We start from the raw sequence: 27,777 nt of genomic DNA, 5'->3' as shown, positions 1-27,777 counted from the left end.
GTCTGCCCAGGGCGAATTTTCAACCGCAAAAGCCGCCCGCGAGTCTCCACCATTAATCTCTGCTGCTTATTGCTTAAGCAGAAGTCAAAAGCTGAAAGCTTTTTAAGCTAAGACAGAAACCGGAATACAAATTGTGGCGGAAATTAAGTAGAGTTTTTGAGATTGGAGAAATGGCGACAGTGACGGCATGGCAGTTACCGTACAGAATATTGACAGCGGCAGAGGAAGAAGAAGATAGTTCGTCAGACCCGACGAACGCAGTGGCGTTCGTGGGGATGTGTTTACTGATAGGAATCGCCTGCAGGCATCTGTTGCGTGGTACCAGAGTTCCCTACACTGTCGCTCTGCTCATCCTTGGCATTGGCCTCGGCTCCATAGGTTTCTCTCTCTTCCTCTCTCCTCCATTTCTCCTTCTTCTACTACTACTTATTATTATAATTTAATTATTGGGTTTAATCTAATGTTAATTGCAGCAAATTCTCAAACTTTGTAATTTTGCTGGTTTCAGTGATTTGGTTCTTAAAATGAACAAAAAAGAAAGTTAGGAGCTTGTTGTTTACAATTTTGGATTATATAACATATATGTATATGTATATATCAAAATTCAGTGGCTTTTGGTTGATTTCTGGGGGGGCAAGGATTAAGAAAATTAGCAGCAGCATCTCAACAGTGAGATTTCTAAGAAGAGAAGTAGGAATGGAATATAAGGAGGAATAATTGAGCAAACCATGAAATTGTAATGAGACGGAGAACTGCTTGATTCTTTGTCATCCCATTTCAGATGGTGGGATGATACTCTCTGGCCTCTGCTTTGTTTCTTTATTAGGAGCTAATTGTTTGTTTTAATTAATATTTGCTAATTAAAGGATGATAAACATGCAGAATATGGCACACATCATCGACTGGGGAGGATTGGAGACGGAATTCGAATTTGTATGTTCCAGCTTTACATCTTTGTTGAAATAGCAATTGCAACGCCGGTTATAGGCTTTGCATCCTCGTGTTGTTTTTGACTTGGAGGGCTTTGTACTGTGGTGCAGGGGCAAATATTGATCCTGACCTTCTATTGGCTGTTTTTCTGCCTGTCCTTCTTTTCGAGAGTTCGTTTTCTATGGAGGTGCACCAAATAAAGGTCACTTTTCTTCCTCACATATTGTCATTGTGCATTTTTCAAAATTTGAGTTTGTATTGTTTTTAATTTTGTTCTTCTTTTACCATGCTGTTGTTCTGCTTATTCACAATCATGAAAAGTCTGAAACATTTATAGCGCAATAAGACCAACAAACTTTATTTTGGTGCAATTCTAACCTGTAGCTTTCTGCAAAGTCACTGGTTGACCTGAAATTGTCTCAGATATGAAATGAACCGGAAAAAAATTTCCATTTTTCGTGCAGAGGTGTATGGTACAAATGATGATACTAGCTGGTCCGGGTGTTCTAATATCAACCTTTGTCCTTGGATCTGCTTTGAAGGTATCCTAAACTTTGCTAATTAGACTATAGGTTTGAGTTATATAATTATATTGTCATATACAACTGCAGCTCACTTTCCCTTATGAGTGGAGTTGGAAAACATCACTGCTCCTTGGGGGGCTTCTTAGCGCCACTGATCCTGTGGCTGTTATTGCTCTGTTAAAAGAGCTTGGTGCTAGCAAAAAATTGAGTACGATAATTGAAGGAGAATCCATGATGAACGATGGGTATAGATTTTTAGTGATCTAACACTATCTCAAGCCAGATAATCTCTATGTTCTACTATTCAATATTTTGTGTAGGTGAACCATGCGTGGTTTATGTGTATGAGATTGTTGTCACTGTTGTTTTTTACAGCCTTTGTGTAAATTATGCCTTTCGTATTTTCACTTATCTGAATGTGTTTAATTTTGTCCAGGATAGCAATTGTGGTGTATCAGCTATTTTATCAAATGGTCCTTGGAAAGAGCTATGACTGGGCTGCCATAATTAAATTTCTCTCTCAAGTCGCATTTGGATCGTATGTCTCACATATTTCTTTGAGTAGAGATGGCAGATTTGTCTCACATAAATAACTCTTTTATTGTTCCAGTATAGGCATTGGTCTTGCATTTGGCATAGTATCTGTACTTTGGCTCAGGTTCATTTTCAATGACACCGTGATAGAGATCACACTAACACTTGCTGTCAGCTACGTTGCTTACTTCATTGTATGTTCCTTTCCAAAATTGGATGATTCATTGTTAAGTTCATATGACTATTATTCCAAATTGCTTGTTGTCATGTAAATGGATATGTATGAATTGGTGCAAAATTCTTACGATTGAAACCTGTCATAGAAATGCTATTGATAGTTCAATTACTTTTACGTGTGACTGGGAAGTTGGCTCCTTGCATGTATGTTCCTTTCCAAATTTATGTAAAATATTCTTCTGATGTCTGTTCTTTCAATAACCAATGACTGAAGACTGTTAACAATAAACTGTGTTTTATACTGTTTCTTCTAGCGTAAAGAAGATTGAAGCATTCCAGTTAACATATTATAGTGCATTTCACTTATCTGGAAAAATGTTTGGTCATTAGTTGCCTGTTTTATGTATTGAAAAACTGTGATATATTACTCGGGTGCCACAGGCTCAAGAGAGTGTGGGCGTTTCTGGTGTATTGACGGTGACGACTTTAGGAATGTAAGCTGAATTTCCCAATAAGATCTCATTGCACACAGGAGAATAGATTTATCATAACGTTATAATCTGTGGACAGGTTTTATGCTGCGGTTGCAAGGACAGCTTTTAAGAGTGAAAGCCAGCAAAGTTTACACCATTTCTGATACAGCAAATATGTGAATAGTTTGATAAAAAAAAAGTCGCTTGAATCTACCCTTCATGAAATTTTAATTGCTCGTACTCTATGCATCTTGCGCAGGGAAATGGTTGCTTATATTGCTAACACCTTAGTTTTCATCTTGAGGTAAGTGCATAATCTGACAATCTTTAGTTGCATTTTGTTTTGTGACAATAATAAAAGGGAAAACAAACACATATTTTCTGTTTTTCTTTTCAGTGGAGTTGTTATAGCTGAAGGTATTCTTAGCAGTGCAAATATTTTCGATCATGGTAATCCTTACTTTTCAAACATAGAGATATGCATGTACTCATTTTTGCATTCATAAATATATGTCACTTGCTTGGCGTTAACTGCGCACAAGGACGCACATACACAGGCCGATCAGGTGTGGACACTTCCCCCTCCCCCAGTAATAATTTCTTTTTTTCAACTTGTTTCCCGGTTGTTAAATTCTTATTGTTCAATATAAAGTACATTAAGAGCGAAGGATGAAGGAAGCAAACGAGAGCTATCTTTTCAGCGGTTAACGTTTTAGTGGATTATCTCTTAGTTCTCTAATGACTGGTTCTATTTAACTCTTTTTAACTATAATTGTTTTTGTTTCAGGAAAATCTTGGTTGTACATCATTCTTCTCTATGTTTATGTACAAATTGCCCGGTTCATAGTGGTTGCAGTTTCATTTCCCCTCCTCCGGTATTTTGGCTATGGTTTGGACTGGAAAGAGGCTATAATCCTTATATGGTCAGGTCTGCGAGGGGCTGTAGCATTGTCACTTTCACTGTCAGTGAAGGCAAGTTGTTAATTACAAACTGTTGTTTATGCAAAGCAAAATATAACTTTTATACCTTGTGGGTAAAAATCAATCTCTACTGTTTGTTAATTTCGTAACTTTTGCCTCTTCAAGTTGGATGGTGCATCATAAACCATTTCGTTCTCAACAAGCCAGCTGCTAAACCTCCATTTTTGAGTTTGTGGAGGAAATGTTTCGTTCACACATCTAACTGTTTGCCGTGTCAAAAGTGATTATTGTAATTGTAGTCTACATGCAATTCCATTAGTTTTTAGTGCATAAGCATCTTATATTTGACAAGATATTTTCCCCCCTCACCTTTGAAAGCTTTATTCTTGTAGCAAACTAGTGACAGCTCTTCACTTATCAGTTCTGACACAGGAGTCCTGGTACGTATCTGGAGCGTGAGCGCACACTTTTTTCTGTTATATTGTATAATATGCTCGATTTTCAAACATAACGTATTAATTTATTCTTGGACACCACTTGAGATTCTTATTTAAGCAATTTGTTAAACCTTTGCAGTTTGTTTTCTTCACTGGTGGAATTGTCTTCTTGACACTAGTTGTGAATGGTTCCACCACACATTTCATTTTACTCCTTCTAGATCTGGACAAGCTATCGGCAGCTAAGGTGATGTTTAACTGTCCTTCAAAATATACAAGTGCGTTGTCCTTGTAGACCTGTGGTACTGCTTGATGTTTCCCTTTGTTTCGGGATTATAATTTTTAAGTCCTCAACATTTCATGCCGCTATAAATCCACTTGAAGGTAAATTATAGTTGTCTAGCTTAGTTAAGAGGATGTCTATGTTTGGGCACTTGTTATGAGAATTTTCTTCCGTCGATGCATTTGGTTTGATAGCTATATCTTTGTTTTATTACAGAGGCGCGTGCTGGAGTACACAAAATATGAAATGTTGAACAAAGCATTAGAGGCTTTTGGTGATCTTGGAGATGACGAGGAGTTGGGACCTGCTGACTGGCCCTCTGTGAAAAGATATATTGCAATTGATGTTGATACCGAAACTGTACACCTTCACGATGCTTCAGAAAGTTATAATAGTAATAATCCGCACGTTACAAATTTGAAGGATATACGTGAACGTCTTTTGAGTGGTAAATTTAGTAGTGTTTATATTTCAGTTCCGGTAACTTTCAAGCTTGGGCATTTCTTATGTTACATATTTCTGAAACGTAAAACTAAAATTCTTAAAGTTACTGGTGTGAAAGTTAAAGGTTGCTATATCTAACTGTGGCCTCATTTGCTAATACAAAAAAAAACCATTTTAAATCAGGAGTCCAAGCTGCTTACTGGAACATGCTTGATGAGGGAAGGATTACACAATCTACTGCAAATATTTTGATGCAATCAGTAGACGAATCAATTGACTTGGTTTCACGTGAGCCTTTATGGGACTGGAAAGGTTTAAAAGCTCATGTTCGTTTCCCGAATTACTATAAGTTCCTTCAAACTAGCATTTTCCCCCAGAAATTGGTAACCTATTTGACTGTGGAAAGGCTGGAATCTGCATGTTACATTTGTGCTTCCTTTCTCCGTGCCCATAGAATTGCAAGGCAGGAACTTCATGATTTTATAGGTTATATTCTTTCTTTCCAGTTAATACCTTTTGTGATTGTTGTTGTAACGTAAGAGTGGAAGTTGTTTTGGTTATTATCCAGTAGCACTGTATTTTGACAAATATGTAATTGATCTTCGAGTGCTTATTTATTCAGGTGATAGTGAAGTTGCTTCAATCGTCATCAATGAAAGTGAGGCAGAAGGAGAAGAAGCAAAAAAGTTTCTGGAAGATGTTCGTGTCACATTTCCTGAGGTTTGTTAGTTAAGTTTCTTCATGGATATGCTGATCGCGCTGGATTCAAGTTGGAGGGTTTTTAGCCGAAGTACATTTAATCTACCGTCTATAGTTAAAACTTTCCTCTGTGTTCTTGCTTAGGAAGAATATTTTAGCATGAGATTGTCTTGTATGAATTTGTATGTTTGGAATTTTCAGGTTTTGCGTGTCGTAAAAACAAGACAAGTAGCATTCTCAGCTCTAAACCATTTAACTGAATATCTCCAAAACCTAGAGAAGGTTGGCATGTTGGAAGAAAAAGAGACGCTTCATCTTCATGACGCAGTCCAGGTGCGTGTTGGTGATCTTTTGTGTCGTATAATTATTTAGCGTGTGCCTCACTCCTTTACGATAATTGATTTTGTTATTATTTTGTTTTCACAGACTGATATGAAAAAGCTTCTACGGAATCCTCCATCAGTAAAGATCCCAAAGATAAATGATTTGATTAGTCTCCATCCTCTAACGGGGGCTCTTCCGCCTTCAGTTCGTGAACCAGTTGAAGCTTCTACCAAGGAAACCATGAAATTGTGTGGTATGACGCTTTATGAGGAGGGATCCAAGCCTACTGGTATTTGGCTTCTTTCCACTGGTGTAGTCAAGGTAAAGTGATGGTTTAAAGCTTCTACATTTTCTCTATTTCGTCACGGATAATATCATGGATGAGAATTATTTGTTGCAGTGGACAAGTAAGAGCATAAAAAACAAGCACTCGCTGCATCCAACTTTTACTCACGGGAGTACTTTGGGCCTGTATGAAGCGCTAACCGGAAAGCCCTACATTTGTGACATGATCACAGATTCTGTGGTTCTCTGCTTTTATATTGAAACTCATAAGATAAATTCAATGCTCCGGTCTGATCCGTCAGTAGAAGACTTCCTCTGGCAGGTATTCTTACTAAAATTTTCAGCTTGTTACTGCTACCAAAATGACATGAAGAGTACTGTTTGTCAAAGTTTCAGTACTTTCTCAATATAGTGTTTTAATCAACTTTGTAATGCGTGGCAAGTGAAAAGATAATATGATGATATGAATTTTGGAAAGGATTATGGATTTTATTATGATGTAACGAATTTTATTTAATTCTATTTTGTTTTTAGGAAAGTTCTATTGCTCTTTTGAAACTTTTCCTTCCACAAATATTTGAGAAAATGGCAATGCAAGATTTGAGAACTCTTGTTGCGGAAAGGTCAGTGATGATGATATACCTAAGGGACGAATCTTTTGAAATTCCGTACCATTCCATTGGATTTCTGTTAGAGGGTTTCGTTAAAACCCAAGGTGTCCAAGAAGAACTGATCACATCACCTGCACCTCTATTCCCCTCACATGGTTACCAGAGCTTCCAGAATCTGGAAACATCAGGTAATAATAAACTTCTGTTTCGAAAGATACTTGTCGGAACAAGTTTCATTCTTGCATAAACCACTTCTGCATTGTTAATGCTAATCAGTTTTGCTGCTAATTGATCACAGGCACCAGGGTAGCCAGTTTTTCTCATAAAGGATCCAGTTATCTTGTTGAAACAAGATCGAGAGTGATTATATTCGACATCGCAGCATTTGAATCTGACAGTGCTCTGTTTAGACGCTCATCCCCATTTGTATCAAGTGCATTTGATCACCATCCTCATGGGTCTTTTACCGGAGAGCATAGTGGTCTTATGAGTTGGCCTGAGCAAATTTCCAAAGCAAAGCAGCAAAAGCAGAACCCCGAAGGGATTGACCGACAAAACAACAGCTTGTCTGTGAGGGCGATGCAGTTAAGCATTTACGGCAGTATTGTAAGCTCAGTTTCTTGATGTTCTTTACTACATGGGATGATTTTGGTTTTATCTTTTTGTTCAAGCCAACTAATTTTCTTATGTTGTTATGCACAAGGTGAATGTGAATTGGAGGAGGCGTGCTCGAAGTTTTCCGAGAAGTGGTCCGATTAATCCATCACACACCGTGTCATATCCAAGCATGCCATCATATCAAGGCCGTTCACATTATGTGTATATCCGAGTGTTCCATCACATCACCGCCGTCCGCTGGTTTCAGTCAGATCAGAAGGGGCAACAGCTGTGAGAAAGAACCTTGAAGTCAGAAAATTCACAGGCCAAACAAATCCACCAGGGCAGCAAAGTACAAACCCAAATAAGAGGCATGCGGTAGACGGTTCGAGTGATGGATCGGGTGGTGAAGATGACGTAATTGTGAGAATCGATTGACCAAGTCGGGTATTGTAGTAGATTGAGAAGATATAGTATTGTAATTATTTTAATTAAAGAAAGGGTATTGTTGTATTTTTCACGTCAAGTCTCTGTTCCGCCTATACCTCAAGTAAATAAATATGCTAATAGCAACTGTGTTTTATTTCCAAGTATCTCTCAACTTATATAATTACATATAGTGTACGTGCTCGTATTTTGAACATGCTGCCTATGCCTCAAGTAAATAAATATGCTAATAACAACCGCATTTTTTTCTTTTCCAAATATCTCTAAACTTGTATAATGATATGTAGCGTATGTGTTCGTATTTGGGCACGTTTAATTGTGAAATAGAATGTGCATATAATACATAATATTATTGTTGGCATAAAATTGAGGAGGTAGGAGTTAGTACCAGCGACCGTATCGTACTTGTGTATGAAAATACTGACTTGTTCAAAGCCGAGGACAAAAAGAGAAAAATTGAGAGAAACGCGTGTGGGAGAATTAGGGGCTTAATAGAGCAAGTGGGGTGGTGGTTGGGTAAGAGCATTTTTATAGACAGAAAATTATACATTAGTAAATGAGCAGCACCACCACCACGACGTACGCCACCAGACGCGTTGCTCACTCGGTTAAAACTCGAAAGGACATCCCTACGCGGCTTCAACGCACCCTAATTTATAACCTAATCCATCTTGCTGTCGGCAGCTTATCACAAACCGCCTCCACTTCGGTACTGCCTCCCTTTCTTCCGACGGTCACCCACTTCATTACTAGCTAGCTAGCTAGGAGTAGAAGCACCGACCAGTATCCGAATATGGCTGCTTCTGCTTCTGCTTCTGCAGTGAGGGGAATGGCGGTTCCTCGCGGTAGTCGCTGGATTCCGAAACGCGGCCAAGTTCTGAAGAGGGTTCTGAAGTCCATCTTTGCTTGTGTCTGCTTTGATCAAACAGCAACTACACCAAACAAAAACCCTTCATCTGTTTTTCCTTGTTGATCAGTTTATGTGAGGGTTTTAGGACGGACGGACTTGGTCTAACTTCATTTGTCATGCATTTTGTTGCTAGGGTTTCTTTTACGCGTACACGTTTAGATTGTTTTTTGTTCATGAATTTTGATCGATCAAGTAGTAATAATAATAATTGAAATTTGGGCCTCTGTCTTTGTTTTTGTTTCTCTTTGATTCAAAGATGGCAAGAACACGTCCCCCATTTTGTTTCTATGCTTATATATCCTTGAGCAATAAATGAATGTAGAAACACAGAGGACTTTCATGGCGTCCATTTGTATGCGTGACGGAGTTTGAGTTTGGACTGTCATTTGACCAGAATATTCAGTAAATTTGTTTGATTTAAACAACTTTCACACTAAGTACAATCGTATGCAATCATCAAGGGGTACTAAAATATAAAGCGGTTTCGTACATTCTTTAAAAGTAACCTACATATAACATGATTGGACACCGCTATTCAAAATTATATCCTCACTCGCTATATGAATAAAAAATATATTTTATATATGCCGCATGGCATCTAGACCCATAATTCGCATTTGCATTTTGGATAATGCTTGTGTTCCCTCCATGGAGCTAGGAACCTACTTGTCTTTCTCTTATACAATTAACGAATTTTTAGAGTCCGAACATCATAATTGGAACCTTTCATTCTCTTTATCTCCATCTATCATATTAGGAATAAAAATTTCAATTTGGAAATCGTTTAGTCATCCATATATGTCAAACTAATCAATGATTTTTGTGACAGGTAATATCCTCATAATGAACCGTCCATTTGTTTTATTCATATAAATAGTTAAAAAATTCTCCAAATTGATATATATATATATATATATATATATATTTTTTTTACAGATATGAACTTAGATGATGATAACGAGAATAAACGGTTTTGATTATAATGTTTGAACTATAAAAATTGTTAATCATAAATGGAGTACAAGTATTCTCCCATGGGGTACACTAGCATTGTCCCTTTGTTCTTTCATTTTTATCCAAGATTGAGATGGTCCACTACCAAGACCTTAAGTCCGATCCGGATCGCAAAGGCCAAACTACAACCGGATGCTTTGTCGCTAGTCAGCAAGTGTTGGCCAAGACTCAACAGTGAACACGGTGTACACACCAGAAATCTATTGGCTCTAACGTAAGCCACGTGGCCCATGTCATGGAGATTCTGTACTACCGTTAAATATGTCATGATGCTCATGAGTACATTTTACGATTTTTGTACGTAGTTCTTTTCTGCCTTGGCCTTCTTCGGGTAAATTTGAGCCATGAACAAATTCTCGTAGCTCATGAACTGACTACAAAATCTACGTATTTACATGCCCTTATGATTAAGGTAACGACTTCAGGAATGATCAGCTTCCATAGTGTGACGGCGGTTTGTTATCATATTAGCGGTAAAAAATTTATAACTTAATATTTAATAGTATTTAATTCTGTAATCGAGGAAAAATTTTCATTTTCTATCATGCTCGAAGCATTGTGCTCCAATTCTCCTTCTACAATATCGTTTATGTCAGATATCATAACGTAAGAGGTTACGTTGCTATAAATGAGAACGCATGTGAAATGTGGTTGACTTTCTTTTCGAGAGTTAATTCCGTTCTCTAATTACTTATAGATGTTTTTGTTTTTCGGTCGAAAACTTATCGGTGATTTTTGACTAATGACCAATGAGTATGGACCATGTCTTGCAGTTGGTCTGAGTTCAAGCTATGGACTTTTGACTTTTGACTTTTACTTTGACCAATCACATACATGACGGCTGCAGGAGCCAATCACATATAGTTATTTGCAATTTCCTCACGGCTAATTATTGGCCCAATATCGATTCCGAAGCAATCATTTAATAATGGGCCTTCGTGGGCTTGGTGAACTATATCAATATAATTTGGGTAGTCCTCTCCATGCCCCTTAATTTTTCTGTCATTAAATTAAATGAATTTAAAAAATATTAAGAGACATAAATCAAGAGAGATTTTTAGAAAGTAAAAATTTGTATATAGATAGCACCATTCTACAATCTATCGTTTTAATCCCCATAGCAATATAATCCATGCTTTAAATGAGAAAGATTGGGGATTTGGAAAAGAAAAAGTCTATGATATTCTGATCACATATACCAAGGGATTTTCTTTTTATAATTTAAATAAGATATTCAAGAAATAACGAGAATTTTGAAAGAAAAATGTATGAGAGATCATCTATTTAGACAATAATTTGTAAATCGCATAATGTAGCGGTCGATATTGGATTCCTAAAAAATTTTAAAGGTGAAATTCAATCAAAGTGTCACATTGTATGATTTACAATATATCATTTAAGAAAATAATCTCTTTAACATCAATCATGATAAAAATATTGGATCGCCCTAAAGCGATGCTAATTGAGTACAACACTAATCATTACTATATTTTGTTGGATTTTTCATTCAATGAAAGAGAAAAATCATGCACATGATCACAAACCTGATATTAGTGAGGTGAGGGGTTTGCGGCTTTGGAAAGACATCCTATTCGGATCTCTCCCTTCAAATCCCAAGGATCAAGTGATCGGATCTTTGAAATTTGATCCAACGGCTAAAAACAGAAAAGTTAGTAAAAACTTTTAAAAGCTATAATAATTTTTAGCTGTTAGATCAAATTTCAAAGGTCCGGATCACTTGATCCCTGGGCTTTGGAGGAATGGATCCAGAAAGGATCTCTTTCCTATGGTTTTAACCAAGTTCTTAACAGAGAAGTTATCTTCTTTTTGGAACATCAAATAGTGTGTGGAGATTATTATATTACCTTTTGACCATTTTCATTTTTTTTTAAATTTGAAAGGTCAAATATCAAAATATTAAACGAAGGATAATACTTGTATTCTCCGGAATGAACTCATCATTCTCCTCATATAAGTAATGTATATTCGTCCTACAAATTTTATAATCGAAATCATTTAATTTCTTAATATTTATTTGAAGATCACTTGTACAAAATATCATTTAAATGAGAGATCATGACTAGATGTATATAAAAAATCAACATTGTAGATACCAAGTAAAATGTTCATTTTGATACGTTTGGATGATTAAGGGATATTTCTAATTCAAACGATTTTTTATACTAGTGATCTTCAAATAATGATAAGAAATTGAATGATTCTAATTATGAAGTTTATATGCTCAAGACACGTTATTCGCAAATAAGGGGATATGTGCATCCCCATATGAGGAGGATGCAAGTATTATCGTTAAATTATTACAATTTTTTTACTTTCACTCCTTGAGCCACCCTACTCATCCTTTTAGGTCTTTTTTGCTACATGGTTCTTTGATTTTTCTCTTTTTTCTTTAATTACTTTTCTTTTTGGAATATATATATATATATATATATATATATATATATATATATTATTTTTGCAATATATATTTGATTTTGAGAATGGTATAACCCTTTTTCTTTTCTTTATATATAACTGACCTAGATTCTGCAAATCCAAAGAAATTTGGGCATAAAAAAGTAGAAAAAGCTATCTTCAACTTAAACCAACAACAATGATTGTTCTAACGAGACAAAACACCAATCCTCGTCACTCCCTTGGCACTCGCACAAAGCAATTTGTACAAGGACGTCGTATGTAGCTACTACACAATACACACCCCGCTAGGACTTCTGCAACATCTACGGGAAACGTGATTACTGTGAGTGTGTGAGCATTCGTGTGATCTGCTCAACCGAGAAAAGTTAGGTTAACAACTAAAGAGTGTCCGATTACATTATTTGTAAAGTATTTTATGTAAAACATGAGGTTTCAATATTTTTGTCCTATCAAACTGCATGAATGTTATAATTACTTTAATCAAACAACGCTATCAAAGTTTCTTTCATTTAGCTAAGTCTAGCTCAAGTCATATATTAGAATTTAACTTATCGAACTGCATGAATGTTATAATTACTTTAATCGAATAGCATTATCGAAGTTTCTCTTGCCGAGCTCAAGTCATACTATGTAGAATTTTGTGTCACAAAAAGTCAAAGGTTATTCGAGGGTAGTGAACGATCATCAGTGCAGCACATATAAAGAGCAATTAATTAAAACAAAGTATATATAAAACTCTCACTTGGGTGCATGTTTTCGTATATATTGTCCCACATGTTAGATATTGTCCGATAATCCATGCGATGTTTTTGAATTGTGGGCATTGACGTAATTACTGACCTATGTATTGAAGAAGACATGCACCGCAGAACATGAAGGATGTATGCATTAGTAAACACTAAACAATCAGAGAACAGTATACTCTATGATTGGCGCAATGCTTAGAATTAATTACATAATTAACCTACTGCGTGCCTCATGATCCCCATGCCTTAGAAGTCTTGGTTGATCCGATGTATACATACATACATACATATGTTCATATTGGAAAATGATTTGACTTTTACTTTTTAGTGGTAGTGGTTGGAGTCTTGGAGAAGAAGGTCTGCAGCAGGTAGCTATGAAAAAGGTAAAGCTAAAGGTAAACGATGGGAAATGGAAGATGATAAAGCTGTCATTGTTTCAAACATTAAATGTACGTAAGGTTTTGAAGTGTACAGTGATAGTGATTAAATCCATCCATCTTATGTTCAAAAATTATTAATGGGTTAGGTTATATTACATCTCTTCGTCAATAGAAGAAATATTAACGTTAGTTGTACGTAATGGGACGAACAAATATCTAATGAGATGTGTAAAAGCATCTGTACAGTATTTTTATTGTTATAGATACGCCTTTTACTCGTTTTATTTTATGCAACTAATGTTAATTGTTATTGTCTAGTTTTGCAAGTATTTTTATTGTTTGATAATCATAACTAATGAGATCTGATGGATATATTATGCACCCATCCAATTGTCCCCACTTCAACAAATCAAATGACCAAACTGATCTGCTTTTACTTTAGTCTTTACACCTTGCGAAAACTGGGGCATAGCAGAGAGAACATATATTGCCTTATAAGCAGGTCTGTGCCAGACGATATAATGGACGCTTTAATCTTTGAAGAAGCATTTTCGTTTCTATTCTCTTCTCTTTTCTTTCTTTCTTTTCGGGCATTTCTCCTACTTTCTTATTTTCCATTAATTCCACCATGTTGATTATTATGACCTCAGAAATGACGTTCTTGTTGCACATTTAATACCTCAGTTATACTCAGTAATCTACACAAAAACTTGAGTATTAATTAACAGAGACGTAATTAGTAAATAACATTCTTAATTATGTGTACGTAAAAGTAAACCCATAACACATGAATGTTACACATGGACTGTGGAAACATATATAGGTTTTCTATACAATTCACAGAGATCGAACATATTAATTTAAACTAATTAACTAATTAATCAAGGATGGATCGAACTCATGCATGCTAAGTAGCTAGCACCGAGGCCATTCACTAATTAAATGACAATGATTAATTTAACCTTTGGTTCTGATAATAGTGATTGTGCCTCTGCCCTGGGTTTGAATCCTGGTAAGGGCCACCACAGCTTTGCCAGAAAGGCCAGGGCCATCGGCAGACACGCATGGTCGACACGCAAAGTCCCCAACTGGGTGTCGTACTGGCCGTGTTGGTGGCATTAGGATTCTCTCGTTGATGTCGTTCAAGGTCACGTCGCCTTCTACTCCGCCCGGCTTCACCAACGCAAATGGATAGACCACCTTTGTTATCACCCTCTTCTTCTTTTTTCTCTTTTCATCATCACCACCACCTGTATTAGAGAACGTGTCAACAATGCCGTCAATTTTGTTTGGTAATGCTATTTAGGCACACAAGCTATCACACTCTCTAATACTAGTAAATCCTGAATGCCAGGTAGGACCCACTTCAATTAGAGGGTGTGTATTTTATGTGTTTATATAACATTATTGAATACGTATATTACTAGATTCATGATATGCTTACATACCTACAGCTGGAGCAGCAATATTGGTTAAAAAAGTTTCTTTGGGAGCAGGTAAATAATCAGAGTTGGTGTTTGCCGAGTCTTTGCTAGAAGAAGAAGAGAAGGAATCAAAAGCTTCGGGAGCTGACATTGTTGGCTCTTCTGGTGTGTTTATCTTTGTGCCGACTATGTCGTTTGTGATCTCTTCGGACTCGAGTCTGCTCATTGGTGTGGTTATACTTGCAGGATCACCTAGAAGAACTGAAATTTAAACCATTTTAACATTAACTAACTATAAACAACAATTAAGAAAGAACTAAACCTACTATAGATAAGCTAAAATAAAGTAATTAATTATTACGTAATTACCTGATAGCCCAGAACTGGAAGTAGTTAGCTGGCTCATGCAATCAAAATTCTCAGACACTTCCCAGTCTGAATTCCAGTACCTCTGTTTATAAAAATTAAGTCAGAAATTGGCTCAACATTAATTAATGAAAAAGCTCTTACGATTATAAAAACAAGGCTTACAAATCGAGAGATCTCTCGAACAAGCTAACCCAATACCTTCGCAAGAAGAGAAGTGGAGGAGTCCTTGAGCTCGTTATCACCATCGGTATACGCGAGCAAGCGTCTTCTTTTGGATCGCTCGCTAAATTCAACCAAAGCGTCTTCTAAGTACCCCGTCGAGAAATCCGACTGATCTACATGAGGCGATGAGTAAAATGGTGCATTCATCATCATGTACTCTTCCATAGCTGCACATATTATTCAAAACTTATAATTAACCCTAGCAAGCTAGAAATATATCATTGTGTTATATTCAACGACAAGTAAATACAAATGTAGACAAAAACAGTGAAAGGAGAGAAACAAAGGAATAAAAAGTGGAGAGACCTAAAGACATTCTGTCTGTGTTGAGGACTCCAAGGTGGCTGTGACAATCCCAACCTAGGGAAGAGCTGTGAAGGCTACTGTTTGTGTAAGCCATGGACATGGAGTCATGAAGCTCGCCCATCTCTCTCTCTCTCTCTCTCTCTCTCTCTCTCTCTCTCTCTCTCTAAAAGTCTTAATGTTTAATGACTCACTCACTCAGACCCATACATTTCTTTTTATGGGCAAAGCCATGACATATATAGAGAGAGTGGAAAAAGTGAAAAGAGATTATATGAATTTGGGGAGAAATTTTTTATTGTGATCAAAACACGGATGGTACATGATATGTTTTTATATAAGTGGTGGAAAGTTATATTTTTTAAGTTATTAACTTTTTAACACACATATCCTACCATTTGTATAATAACACGTGGTGTACCATCCCGTGTTTTGATCACATTAAAAATCTCTCGAATTTGGATAATGTTAGATAGACCAAAATTTCAAATTAAATGTGCAAATCAAATGATGTGTCACAAATAGAAAATAAGTACATTAATCCACAATAAATAATAATCCAATTATCAACAACTCACCATTTTATTTTATTGACGAAATTTAATTCAAAATTTTGATGTACCTAAAAAAGCAGTAATACTCAGTCAACGGCAAAGATGTTAGATAACAAAATTTTAAAAAAGAAAAAAAAGTGTCTCTTGATATTCGCGAAATGTAGTCTTACTTTAATTTTCTTTGGTTAATAAGAAACTAGATGAGAGTACACATTTTATGTGTGTGATCAATTTCTCTTAATAAGTGCATATTTTTTTTCTATACTATTATTAAGAGAAGCCTCCTTGTCAACATTTTTTCCCTTTTTTTCCTATTTTGTCATTCTTATATAAATATTGTGTATCAAAAGTGTTATTAAGAGAAGCCTCCTTGTCAACTTTTTTCCCCTTTCTCTTAATAAGTGCATATTTTTTTTCTATACTATTATTAAGAGAAGCCTCCTTGTCAACTTGTTTCCCCTTTTTTTTCCTATTTTGTCCTCCTTATGTAAATATTGTGTATCAAAAGTGAGGGTGGAATTGGAAAAATAAGTATATGATTGTCATTGTCTATAAAATAAAATAAAATAAAATAGGAAAAATAGGGATATGCTTGTCATTTTGTCACAAGGTATAAAATTACTATTTTGCCCTCCTTTTTGTCAATAGTGTATATCAAAAGTGGGCCCCAAATAGAAAAAATAGGGAAAAAAAGTTGACAAGAAGAGTTCTCTTAATAATATAGAAAAGATAATATAGATAGATATGTGGGGGACTAAATAATTGCAAGCGTACTCATGTGATGATGTTGCATGCAAAAGCAAATATTGCAAGGGAAAGATGGATAGATATGCCCTAGTACTGTTAGACACAATTCAAATTTCAGCTTTTCCTTTTCTGTTTTCCCCTTCAATGTTATGCTTCCCAACCGTTCTTCTTTTTGAGACTTTTTCCACACCCTTCTCTCCATTGTGGGGTTATATCACTTATTTTCCACCTGTAAATTTTCTTTGCTCGTTCGCATGCATTGGGTCCACCTATTGGCATGCTTGTGGTTGATAACTCGAACGCAGCGAATCATGAGAAATGTTTTTATGTGCCGGTCATACTATTACGTTGTTATCAAATATTATAATTTAGGTAGATGATGAGATTAATTTAGCTCATATTTACTTACTTAGAATTGGTGAAAGACATAAATCAAAATGATCTATATACCGGATCGTTACATTATGATATAAACAGTAAACTACATTAGTACAAATCATTATGGAGTGAGTTTATTGGTTAGGGACGAATTTTAAGTTCGTATTTCACACATCATATCTTGTGTTCGATTTCTAAAACTTATAAATAACACGATAGTAGCTAGAAAAAATTTAAATACTTATGTAAGACTTCCTAACCTCCAAAAGAGTAAATTAATTGCTATAGCAAAACAGTCAAATAATGAAAATGATACTTCTGTCTTACACATTCATGGTGATGTAACAATCGTGTTGATAAAACACACTCGAGGAAATTTTATTTTACAAGAGGTGGGTGCGTGTGACCAGTATCCTTTTGATCATGGAGTTTGAATGGCCGAACTTTGTCTGATGTAAGTCACCTGCATCGTATTTCGTGTGGACGTTGACTGATGTACAATCCGACGGAAGAGCATGTTTGTTTGATGTGTCCTACAGACTTATTGTGTGGTGCTTTGTGCCAAAACACACTGATCTCCGAGTCCAACGGTGGGGATCAGAATTGGCCGATCCTTCGTATTAGTGCTTTTAATCATGTATAATTGAGAGTTAGCCCCATCGACAGCTGGATTCATATCGATTTACTGCTGGTAATCAGCACTATAAACACAGTTTAGTGAAAGTTTTAGCATTAATCCTTCAATCCGTTATCTGTGTGAGAAACAATTTGAAATTCAATAAAAATGGGACCCCAAATTATAGCTGTTTTCAAAGTAATAATATAAAGCTTCAGGGGTTCTACACTGCACATGCACATAAGACACGGCTTGATAAAAATATCCAAACCCTCAAAGTTTCTGATAAGAAATCATTGTGCATTGTTTTGGTAATGGCAGTGAATAATTCATTCAGTGCAATTAATCTAACGTAAAAAACACTGTCATTTCTTTTTTTTCTTTTTTTCCTTTCAAATTTCATTGTTATTAAAGAAAGAGTTCGAAACTATTACAATAATTTAAATAAGAGAAAGTTTCAAATCCGTGATGCATAGGTAGAAATCCAACGTCATTTCATTCATTTGAATTGGTTTTAAATTTGAAATTATTAAATCTCTGCTGTCTCACATTCTATATTCATGTACAAATACTTTTTTCCCTTTTTTGGGGGCCAAGTTGTTATTCGCTATTTCCCTTGTTTTAGGACAGTTTTGTTTATTTATTTATTTATATACTATCTTTTTCTGTTGTAGTCAGAGAAATAAGCGAGTTAGCTGGTAAGGATAGGAACCATAATCTATTAAGAAATATTACGACAAGAGCACCACATTTAAATAGTACGTTAAAGTAAAGTAAAATACTAGTGTGCCTAGAAGAGTCAACGATCACAGCAGACAGCAAATCAAATGACCCTTCGTTGCATGTTATTCCCTAATTCAACATTGAAAGACATTGGATGTTTCTGGTCCCCCTTTATATATGTATTGCTATGGCCGGACTCTTCTGACTTTGGCTTATGGCACCACGTACCCTGCAAATCAAACAATTAATTTTACAACACCAGTTACCCTTAGTTTTGTATGTATAAATAAAACTACCCACGTAATTACTTACTTCCGCACTTCTTTCCGACAGGTCGTTTCCTGATGTTGCATCGCTTTGCAATGGTAATGGCAATGGCGGGATTAATACCGGCTTGCTTTGCCAAAGGTGACAACAGAACAGCGCAAAGGCATTTTGGGGTAGTCTTGATCAAGGCACCAACTTTGGTGCAGCAAAGTGGGGGAACCTTGGCCCTCACGTTTCTGGCCGCACTCAAGCAAGGGCTCAGACTTGTTGCTGCTGAACTAATCGGAGTCTTTCCACATTCTCCAGCTGCAACAACTTCCTCGACGAAAACGTTCGTAGCCAGCAGAAACAAAAACACAGAAACAATGAAGGCTTTCATGTTGAAGCTCAACGTATATATTTGCAAGATTACTAATCAAGTTTGCTTGATTATATATATCTCTTTGCACGGACCTGATGAACTAGCTCAATGAACGGGTACATATATAGCATGAGGAGAATGGTGCGTTTTGCTGTAGTGGGGTGGTTGTGGGATTGTGGAAGGATGACTATCAGGACTTGTGGCTTAGTTTATTCAAAGATGTAATCATTTGGGACGAACTGCGTAGAGTGTTCACACTGAGTGATACTTTCGCAAGGTGGCACATAGTTAGATTTTTGCTTTCCCTTGTGTCTGCAGAGTGCTTTAGATCTCTTTTATTATTTTTTTGGGAATCTGTGAAAACCCACAACACCTGGCCACATCTGATTGAATTCAGAGTCGAACTGCCCGACAAGTTATTTTCTATATGTGTATTGCTAGTTAGATCAATTTTGTATATCAAAATTGCAAGTCATATGATATGTTATTAATAGGAAATAAACATGTTAATTAAAATTTAAGTAATAATCTAATCATTACCAACCACATCATATATCTTACATCACCATATGATGTCATCACACCGTCATATGTGTTACATTGCCATTTGATTTCCCTAACATTACATTTCCTATATACGAAGTCATCACACCGTCTTGTGATATTTTTGTTTCCATTGCCACTATAACACGTTGAATGTTCATGTACTGGTAGCACAACTTAATAGAGTAACAGTCCAAATCATATATGGAAGATATTTTTAGAAAAAATCTAAATCCACTTGTATGTAATCAAAAGCATTTCTAACGTATTTGACATAAAAAGTGATTACATATTTGAATAATCTAAGCCACAAACCCTGATAGTCATCCTTGCACTCGTATGTAATCAAGTGTGTATAGATTGTAAAGCATTTGAAAGCGTTTTTTATTTTATTTTATAAAGTACTACTTTTGAAAGTACTTTTAAGTGTTTTTCTGAAAAAAAAAAAAAAAAAAAGGAATTTCTAATGAAATTTCAACACTTTCCATCAACAAGAACGCTTATGAACATGGTATAAGAATAGCATTTCCAAATCGACTCTAAAATTTCCTCCCAAAATGCAAGCTTTGAAGATGAAAGGGCCGTATTTCTTGTAAAAGGCCCATTAATTCTAATGGACTTCTATGCAGATTGAAGATGCGGGCTTCTATATATCAATTGAGTTTTTTTATTCTAGAAGGCCCATTAATGGATTGAACGTTCTGAAGTAAATCGCAAGACAAGGAAAGAGAAAAACTTACCTCTCCGGTCCAAATTCTCCATTAATCCCCCAATTTCCCAAAGGAATGTCCAAGTCTTTAATGACAGCATTGAATGTTGAAATGGAAGGAAATCGTCCGAATCCGACCGGCATCCCCTCCCTCTCTCCGACACTATATAACTCCCCCTCTGTCTCTCTTTCTCTAACATCATCAAACACCACAAAATACACAACCTAAATTACAGACCCACAAAAAACATGTCACCCGTGCACAAGAGCAGTTCAGGATCATCACTGGGTCCGGGAGGCCTGGACTTAACCCAAGCCTTCTTCAAGCCCATCTCACGCGCCGACCCACCTTCCCCCACCAAGCGCCATACCAAAATCTCCGTCGTCGGCGCCGGCAACGTCGGCATGGCCATCGCCCAAACCATCTTAACCCAAGACGTCGCCGATGAGCTCGTCATTGTCGACGTCGACCCGGACAAGCTCCGCGGTGAGATGCTCGACCTCCAGCACGCCGCCGCTTTCCTTCCCCGCACCAAAATCATGGCCTCCGTTGACTACGCCGTTACCGTCGGCTCCGACCTGTGTATTGTCACCGCCGGCGCCCGCCAGAACCCCGGAGAGTCCAGGCTGAACCTCCTCCAGAGGAACGTCTCTCTGTTTCGAAGTATCGTACCGCCGCTTGTCAAGTACTCACCGGACACCATCTTGCTAATCGTGTCCAACCCTGTTGATGTCTTGACGTACGTCGCCTGGAAGCTATCAGGGTTTCCCAGCAACCGGGTTCTCGGGTCGGGTACCAATCTCGATTCCTCCAGGTTCCGCTTCCTCATCGCCGATCATCTTGACGTTAACGCCCAAGATGTGCAGGTAAATAAAGAGTATATTGCATGTACTATTTCGTACTATTAAATATGTATGTTGAGTCAATTTCAGGGTTTAAAGAGATGACACGTAATTTTTTTTTTTTTTTTTTTGTCACTTGCAAGCCTATGATATTTCAAATTTAATACTTCCGAAAAACATAATCCTAGAATCAGTTAGGATATAGATAGTTTTCGCACGGCTCTGAAAAGTAATTTACTTTACAAATATCATAATCAGAATTATTTATTTTAAAAATCATTTTTATGAATATGCACAATCAAAACTCTTTATTTTTTTAGTCATAATCAAAACTGTTCAAATTTTCTTTCATTTTGCCAAGAAAGCTACCTTTTTTTTATATAAAAGTTATGTAGTTTTGTGCTTGTACTAATTTACTGTTGAAATATGGTATATATGTATAGGCTTACATAGTTGGGGAGCACGGTGACAGCTCCGTGGCGCTGTGGTCGAGCATAAGCGTAGGGGGAGTGCCGGTGTTGAACTTCCTAGAAAAACAGCAAATAGCCTATGAGAAAGAGACACTAGAAAACATTCACAAGGCAGTTGTCGAGAGTGCTTACGAAGTGATAAGTCTGAAAGGGTATACTTCATGGGCAATTGGCTACTCCGCCGCCAACCTGGCTCGGAGCATACTGAGGGACCAGAGGAAGATCCACCCTGTGTCGGTACTCGCCAAGGGCTTCTACGGAGTGGAAGGTGGGGACGTGTTCTTGAGCCTGCCTGCGCAGCTTGGGAGGGGCGGGGTGTTGGGCGTGGCCAATATACATCTCACTGACGAGGAGGCACAGAGGCTGAGGGACTCTGCTAACACCATTATGGAGGTCCAAGCTCAATTGAACTTGGGAATATGATCCAAATAAATTATTATCACCTAATTATTTTTTATATAGTATTCCCTCTATATAGGGCATAGCTATAGCCTCTAGGAGAGAATGCGATGGGTTCTTAATTTTCCATTCTGTTCAGTTCGTTAATTTTGGTCTAATATATGGAAAGTGATTTACTGAAATAGAAGAAATAATTAAATAAACAAAAACATAAGGCAAGCTTTGGAATTTTGAGCATCAATCATCAATGTAAAGAATCATTAATTACAACTGACCATGTTTTTGTTGGGATTTCAAGCTTGTGTAAAGTGATGTTATCAAAACAAGGTGTTTGACATTTTTTGGGAGACGTTATTTTTTATTTTTTTTAACAAATAATATTATCTACTATATGGGAGAGTAAACTAAATCTCATAATGGACTAACAATAATGTCGTTCAAATTCGTCTTTGGCGATAATCGAACCTAAAACTTCTCACTTACAAGTGAATAACATTACATCCTGACTTTTGAGAAACGTTATTAAAGAGGTAAAATCACAATAACACGTAATAACATGAGGTATGAAACACAGGTAGCCGAGTCATCATCGGAGGAGAGACCCTTTCCCTATATATCTTCTCCTCCTTTGTCGCCATTGGTAAATGTAACATGTATTTCACTGCGTATAAGGATATTACTGTTCACATTGGACTATTGGAATGGAGATGGATGGGTTTGAGAGCCTTTTGGCATAATACAGAAGTGGGAAAAAATGAGGGTGACCCTAGAGTGGACAAGCTTCTATGATTTGGGGGATTAGTGGTATGGCCTTCGATCCTTTTCAAAACTTCCTCAATAATGTTTCTATGTGTGGTCCAAATTAACAATTAGTGATATGGCCAATGACAAGGCACTTAACAACTATAGCAAGGCACTTAAGAAGGTCTCCTAAAACAATTTAAATGGCTAGTACATACAAACAAGCTGAGAGATTTTTCTATGTACCAAGAACGCACTCCGACACACCAAATATTATAATACAAGTGACTATATTATTATACTTGGTGTGTCATGCCATGTATCGGGAACAAGCTAATGACCTCGCTTTGTGAAGCCGTATGTTTATTAACTTTGAATTGTGTTTAAATCAAGTACATAAATGCTTGAGAACTTAATTTGCTGAAACACAAGTGCTTGGAATATTCGAAACCCCAAGTGTATATGTCATGGCATTGGCAATTACCTTTACTCCATGTTTGGATGAAGAAATTTTAGATTACTAAGAAATTTTAAAATGACGGAAATTGAAATGATAGGATTTTATTTTCTACAATTTGTGAATTTTCTTGTTTAGTTAATCTAAAAGAACAATGGAATTGAATACGAAATTGTTATTTTTAAACTCTTAATCATGGAAATTGGGAAATGACACATATTTCCATGAAATTTAAACTGGGGAATTGGAGGTACCAAATTCCAAGTTTTTTTTCACGCATAAATTCTAAATTTCTTTGTTTATAAATCCAAACAAAAAAATTGATGCATGTCAATTTATAAATTCCGATTTTTATCCAAATTTCAAGTGTATTTTCCTCATTAGAATCCAAACACTTTCTAGCAATTGTGTGGATGCAACAGAAAATCTTGGTATGTATCTGAAAGCCCACAAAAGCTTGGTATATATTTTAGAACTGCCTTGGTTATATTTAACCCTCAAAATTAACATCACTCTCAGTTAGTACTAGCTGAAAGTATTTTATCAAATGCCAAGAAATAAAAACACCAAAACAAAAGAAACAAAAACTCCTACCACCGATCTAATAAACTCGATCTCCAGCAACAAAGAGTTAAACTTAGTATGGATTACTTAAATTGTGTATGTTATGTTTGTCAGTCCGACTAGTAGCATTTTGCACCGTCCGTCATCTGGCCGTTCTCTGTCCCACCGTTTCCATTTGCAGCTCCAATTGCACACACTTTGTGATGACAATTTTCAACGGCAGCAGCTGGTGGCAACTCGCCGTTTCCATTTGCAACTCCAATTAGAGACAGTTTATGATGACCATTTTCTTGAATGGCAGCAACAGGATGCAGCTCATCGAGCTCTTTCAGCACAGCGTTGATGCTGGCCAGAAGGTACTCAGCCCTAGTGCGAGAGAAGTCTCCCCTTATGACAACACGGAGCAAGGCCACATGCTTAGCATCCGCTGGCATGTGATATGCAGGCACAATAAATTGGTGCCGACGCAAACCCTCCGACACCTTAAACTCATCGTAACGGCTTCTGTCCTTTAGTGAAAAGGCCACCACCGGAACCCCAATGTCCTTTGACAGTATCTTAAACTGCCCGGTTTTTTCCACTCCTTCTTTCACCACCATCGCAAGGTAGTGACAGTTTTCCATAATATCACGATATCCCTGCCCACATCCGCAGAAATATACATTAATTATATATGCATGAGATCATTAGTATATTTGAACCGAAAACAGAGATCATATAAATATAAATATATATATATATATATCTCTCTCTCTCAAGTGTGGCACACTTAAGGTCCTTAGGTCAATAAAAATAAGTTCTTTCCAATCAAAGGTCAATACTACTTGTTCATATTAACCTCGTTAAAAGCACAAAGTGTTAATTGGCGCAATCCTAATATTGAAATTATTTTGTAACGTCAAACAAATTACACTTCTTAATCAATTAGAGTCTCACCTCAAAACCAAGTCGGATGAGCTGATAATATTGAGCAAGAACCTGACTAGACCCTTTGGAGAAATTGAGGGTGAAGGTGGGCTGGTCAGCTCCAAGGTAATTGATGTGGAAGATTAGGTCTTCAGGCAAGTCCTGTTTGCTCCTCCAAACAATCCACCCAATTCCAGCGTAAACAAGGCCATACTTATGACCGCTCACATTGATGCTCTTCACCAGTGGAAGACGGAAGTCCCATTCAAGATCAGGGTACAAGAAAGGTGCGATGAACCCACCGCTCGCCGCATCAACATGAATCGGAGTGTCCCATCCAGTTTGCTTGTTCTTTTCCATCAAAAGATCGTTCAAGAGCTTGACATCTTCGAATTCGCCATTGTAAGTGGATCCCAAGATGGCAGCAACGCAGATGGTGTTTTCATCCACCATCTCCACAGCCTTGACGGGGTCCATTACATAATAGTCTTCCCTCACTTTCACTTCCTTCAGTTCTACTTCAAAGTACCTTGCAAATTTCTCCCAGCAAACCTACAAATACTTAGGGTGTGGGTTATGAGTGACAAAAAAGCAACTAGGGTATTTAGAAGAAAAAACCCCAAAATAAGAATGGATTCTGACATGAAGAGAATAATATTACGTATGTACCTGAACATTGGCACCAGTGACTATGTTGGGCTTGTCATAGGGTTTGCCGATAGCCTTCATCTTGTTCTGCCACTTCCTCTTGAATGCAAGGCCCGCCAGCATTATGGCCTCCGATGATCCTACTGTTCCCGTTCCGGTCGCAGCCTCGCCGTCTTTGAGTGGTGCATTAAAAAGATTGGCTATCATATTGACGCACCGATTCTGAACACATGTAATTAACACATCATGATCACTCTTGAGAGGGAATACAAAATTATATTAATATCGATTCCGCTTTGACCAAATTTTTAATTAATTTTTTTATTCTAAAAAACTCATGCTAGAGTAACACAGAATCAGGAAAGAGTTTAGTTACTGGCTAGAATTGATTTGCCTAAAAAAATCAATAAAGGGATAAAATAAAGTAAGAAAGATACAAAAAGTTTTTTTTTTTTTTTTTTCCTTAGGAAAAAGGACCAGCCAATGGCTTTTCGCCATTTGCCACGGCAATCTACCATTCTGAGTGTAAAAAAAACTTATAAAGACATCTTAGCCTCCTCCAGCCACCATAATGTGAGAGTGCCAAAAATTGAACTCATAAGGTGTCGTGTGTATATAGAGAACAAGTTCTTGACCAAAATAGGTAAAAAATAAATAAATAAAAAACCACTACCTAAAGGATTTTGACACAAGTAGTTGGACATATATTAAGTACTTGACGCTTTCCTTAATTTTTGTCAAATTTAAGCGTTGATTCTGAAATCAAATTTTTTATCTTTCCTTCCTACTTGGACATAATAAAAAAGGATATATATTTTAAAATTGGAAATTATTATTGGCATTCCAAAAGTCTCATTCTACATTTCAAACTTTCTATATTTGGAAAGAGATTTTTGGAGTACCAATAACAATTCCCTTCAAATTTTTGGAGTGCCAATAACACTTCCCTTCAAATTTTGTAATAGATCTTTGCTTTTTTTTTTTTTTTTTTTTGGGTGGTCTAGACACGAGACCTGAAGATCAGTGGTAGCAGGGTACTCATCCATGTCAACATAGTTCTTGTCGAGGGACTCCATGATAAGCCTTTTAGCCTTCTCCTCCATCGATGTTGTCACAAACGAAGCCAAGTTCAGCCTTGGGTCCGCATCCAACCTCAGCTCATCGTCTATCATTTGGAACGCCATGTCCTCTGGCATTGAATTCTCAGGCATCTTGTACCTGCACCACCAAAACCCTAATTAATATCAATATATTATATACATATATAGCCACCGCAAACCATGCATAATTGCTGACAATACTACGGAAAAGGTGATTCAAACTTAGATGTCATGGAGCAGCATCATGCATGATTAATTCACGCAAAACAACGAGATACATACTTAGCCGGTGACGTTAGGATATAGCTAGTGGTGGAGTGGAGCGAAACATCGGACTCTGAGAATGTTTTCGAGAGCCCCATGGTAGTTCAAACCAGCAGAGAGAGAGGAAGGACAAGTAATTAGGGCAGAGCAGATATCACACAATTAAACTGGCTAGCTAATTGGTAAGAAAAAATTGATTGCAGGGAGAGGGGTATATATACGAATTGCAGAAGTGAGATTGGGGTTGCTTGGAGAAGAGGGTTGAAGACCATATATGGTATTTATAGGGATATTTTACTCGTTTCTTCTGTCTGTGATAAATCTTACCAGATTCTCATGATCAGCACCATTCAAGGAAATTCGCGGCTTGTTTATTGTCCTGCCTGCCTTTAATATTTCTAGAAATAGCTGAAAGAAAAAAATTGAGTGATTAATTATAAACAAGAAGAAAAAAAAAATCCTATTGTATTTGATTGTATTCAAACAGAAATAATATTATAATACGTTACCTTTTTTTTTTTTTTTTTTTTTCCAATAACGATGATTTCATTCGACTTCAATAAAGCATTACACATTTGGGAACATTTAAACTTTTTGAAGAAAAAAAATATTTAAACCTTTGGTAATAAATTAATAAAATGAAGATTAAATTTGTAGATATGATTTTGTAAACTAAATGATATACAAATTGATGATTAGATTATGATTTAATGTTGATAAACATACTCATTTCTGTTGATGATATATTGTTTAATCATGTAATTTTTTGTGGCGAATCGTTACGTGGAAAGAGCACAATTAAAAATACAGAACTTTATTGACCACGACGACGATTTTAGGCAAAAATTCTGGATGCAGCATAATTAAGTTCCTGTGTGCGTACTGTGTGCAGTGGTCAACAAGACTAGAAGTCATCATAAACCGTTGAACTTTAATCGTTCAAAGCAAAAGCTAAAGGCAAACAAGAATGGCCCTCTAAGATAAAACTATGGGA

At 36.7% G+C, this 27,777-nt stretch overlaps 5 protein-coding genes across 7 annotated transcripts; 2 read left to right on the top strand and 3 right to left on the bottom strand.

The window, feature by feature from the left end:
* Positions 1-29: 29 nt before the first annotated feature.
* LOC137730917 (sodium/hydrogen exchanger 7) lies at positions 30-7,832 on the top strand. Of its 3 annotated transcripts, none has more exons than XM_088687563.1 (23): positions 30-378; positions 883-933; positions 1,041-1,132; positions 1,395-1,472; positions 1,542-1,699; positions 1,891-1,992; positions 2,065-2,182; positions 2,607-2,659; positions 2,736-2,801; positions 2,898-2,942; positions 3,036-3,088; positions 3,426-3,610; positions 3,952-3,999; positions 4,136-4,243; positions 4,496-4,727; positions 4,907-5,209; positions 5,346-5,443; positions 5,624-5,755; positions 5,849-6,067; positions 6,147-6,353; positions 6,566-6,830; positions 6,941-7,226; positions 7,346-7,832. In XM_088687563.1, the coding sequence occupies exons 1-23, from the start codon at positions 171-173 to the stop codon at positions 7,347-7,349; spliced, it is 3,111 nt and encodes a 1,036-aa protein (XP_088543689.1). In that variant the 5' UTR covers positions 30-170; the 3' UTR covers positions 7,350-7,832. The 3 variants fall into 3 exon arrangements, with proteins under 3 accessions (XP_088543689.1, XP_088543688.1, XP_088543690.1); XM_088687562.1 differs by having other exon boundaries at positions 6,941-7,248; XM_088687564.1 differs by lacking the exon at positions 4,907-5,209 and having other exon boundaries at positions 6,941-7,248.
* Positions 7,833-13,911: 6,079 nt separating this feature from the next.
* Positions 13,912-15,703, bottom strand: LOC137732443 (uncharacterized). Its single transcript, XM_068471750.2, has 5 exons — positions 15,497-15,703; positions 15,167-15,357; positions 14,969-15,050; positions 14,624-14,860; positions 13,912-14,425 (listed from the first exon to the last, which is right to left on the bottom strand). Exons 1-5 carry the CDS (start codon positions 15,615-15,617, stop codon positions 14,133-14,135), a joined length of 924 nt encoding a protein of 307 aa, XP_068327851.1. The 5' UTR covers positions 15,618-15,703; the 3' UTR covers positions 13,912-14,132.
* A 2,776-nt stretch (positions 15,704-18,479) lies between these two features.
* On the bottom strand, positions 18,480-19,426 carry LOC137732554 (non-specific lipid transfer protein GPI-anchored 15-like). Its single transcript, XM_088687336.1, has 2 exons — positions 18,824-19,426; positions 18,480-18,740 (listed from the first exon to the last, which is right to left on the bottom strand). The coding sequence occupies exons 1-2, from the start codon at positions 19,155-19,157 to the stop codon at positions 18,724-18,726; spliced, it is 351 nt and encodes a 116-aa protein (XP_088543462.1). The 5' UTR covers positions 19,158-19,426; the 3' UTR covers positions 18,480-18,723.
* Positions 19,427-19,710: 284 nt separating this feature from the next.
* LOC137733033 (L-lactate dehydrogenase B) lies at positions 19,711-22,373 on the top strand. The gene is made up of 2 exons (XM_068472259.2): positions 19,711-21,258; positions 21,678-22,373. Exons 1-2 carry the CDS (start codon positions 20,641-20,643, stop codon positions 22,125-22,127), a joined length of 1,068 nt encoding a protein of 355 aa, XP_068328360.1. The 5' UTR covers positions 19,711-20,640; the 3' UTR covers positions 22,128-22,373.
* A 1,395-nt stretch (positions 22,374-23,768) lies between these two features.
* LOC137730490 (glutamate decarboxylase 4-like) lies at positions 23,769-27,033 on the bottom strand. Its single transcript, XM_068469476.2, has 5 exons — positions 26,802-27,033; positions 26,433-26,637; positions 25,441-25,641; positions 24,802-25,323; positions 23,769-24,503 (listed from the first exon to the last, which is right to left on the bottom strand). The coding sequence occupies exons 1-5, from the start codon at positions 26,879-26,881 to the stop codon at positions 23,985-23,987; spliced, it is 1,527 nt and encodes a 508-aa protein (XP_068325577.1). The 5' UTR covers positions 26,882-27,033; the 3' UTR covers positions 23,769-23,984.
* Between the last annotated feature and the right edge of the window lie 744 nt (positions 27,034-27,777).

Source organism: Pyrus communis, chromosome 16 (genome assembly GCF_041283825.1).
Source record: "Pyrus communis isolate YQ-2024b chromosome 16, ASM4128382v1, whole genome shotgun sequence".
Lineage (NCBI taxonomy): Eukaryota > Viridiplantae > Streptophyta > Magnoliopsida > Rosales > Rosaceae > Pyrus > Pyrus communis.
Note: the sequence above shows the minus strand (reverse complement) of the source record. Positions and strands in the feature narration are given on the sequence as shown.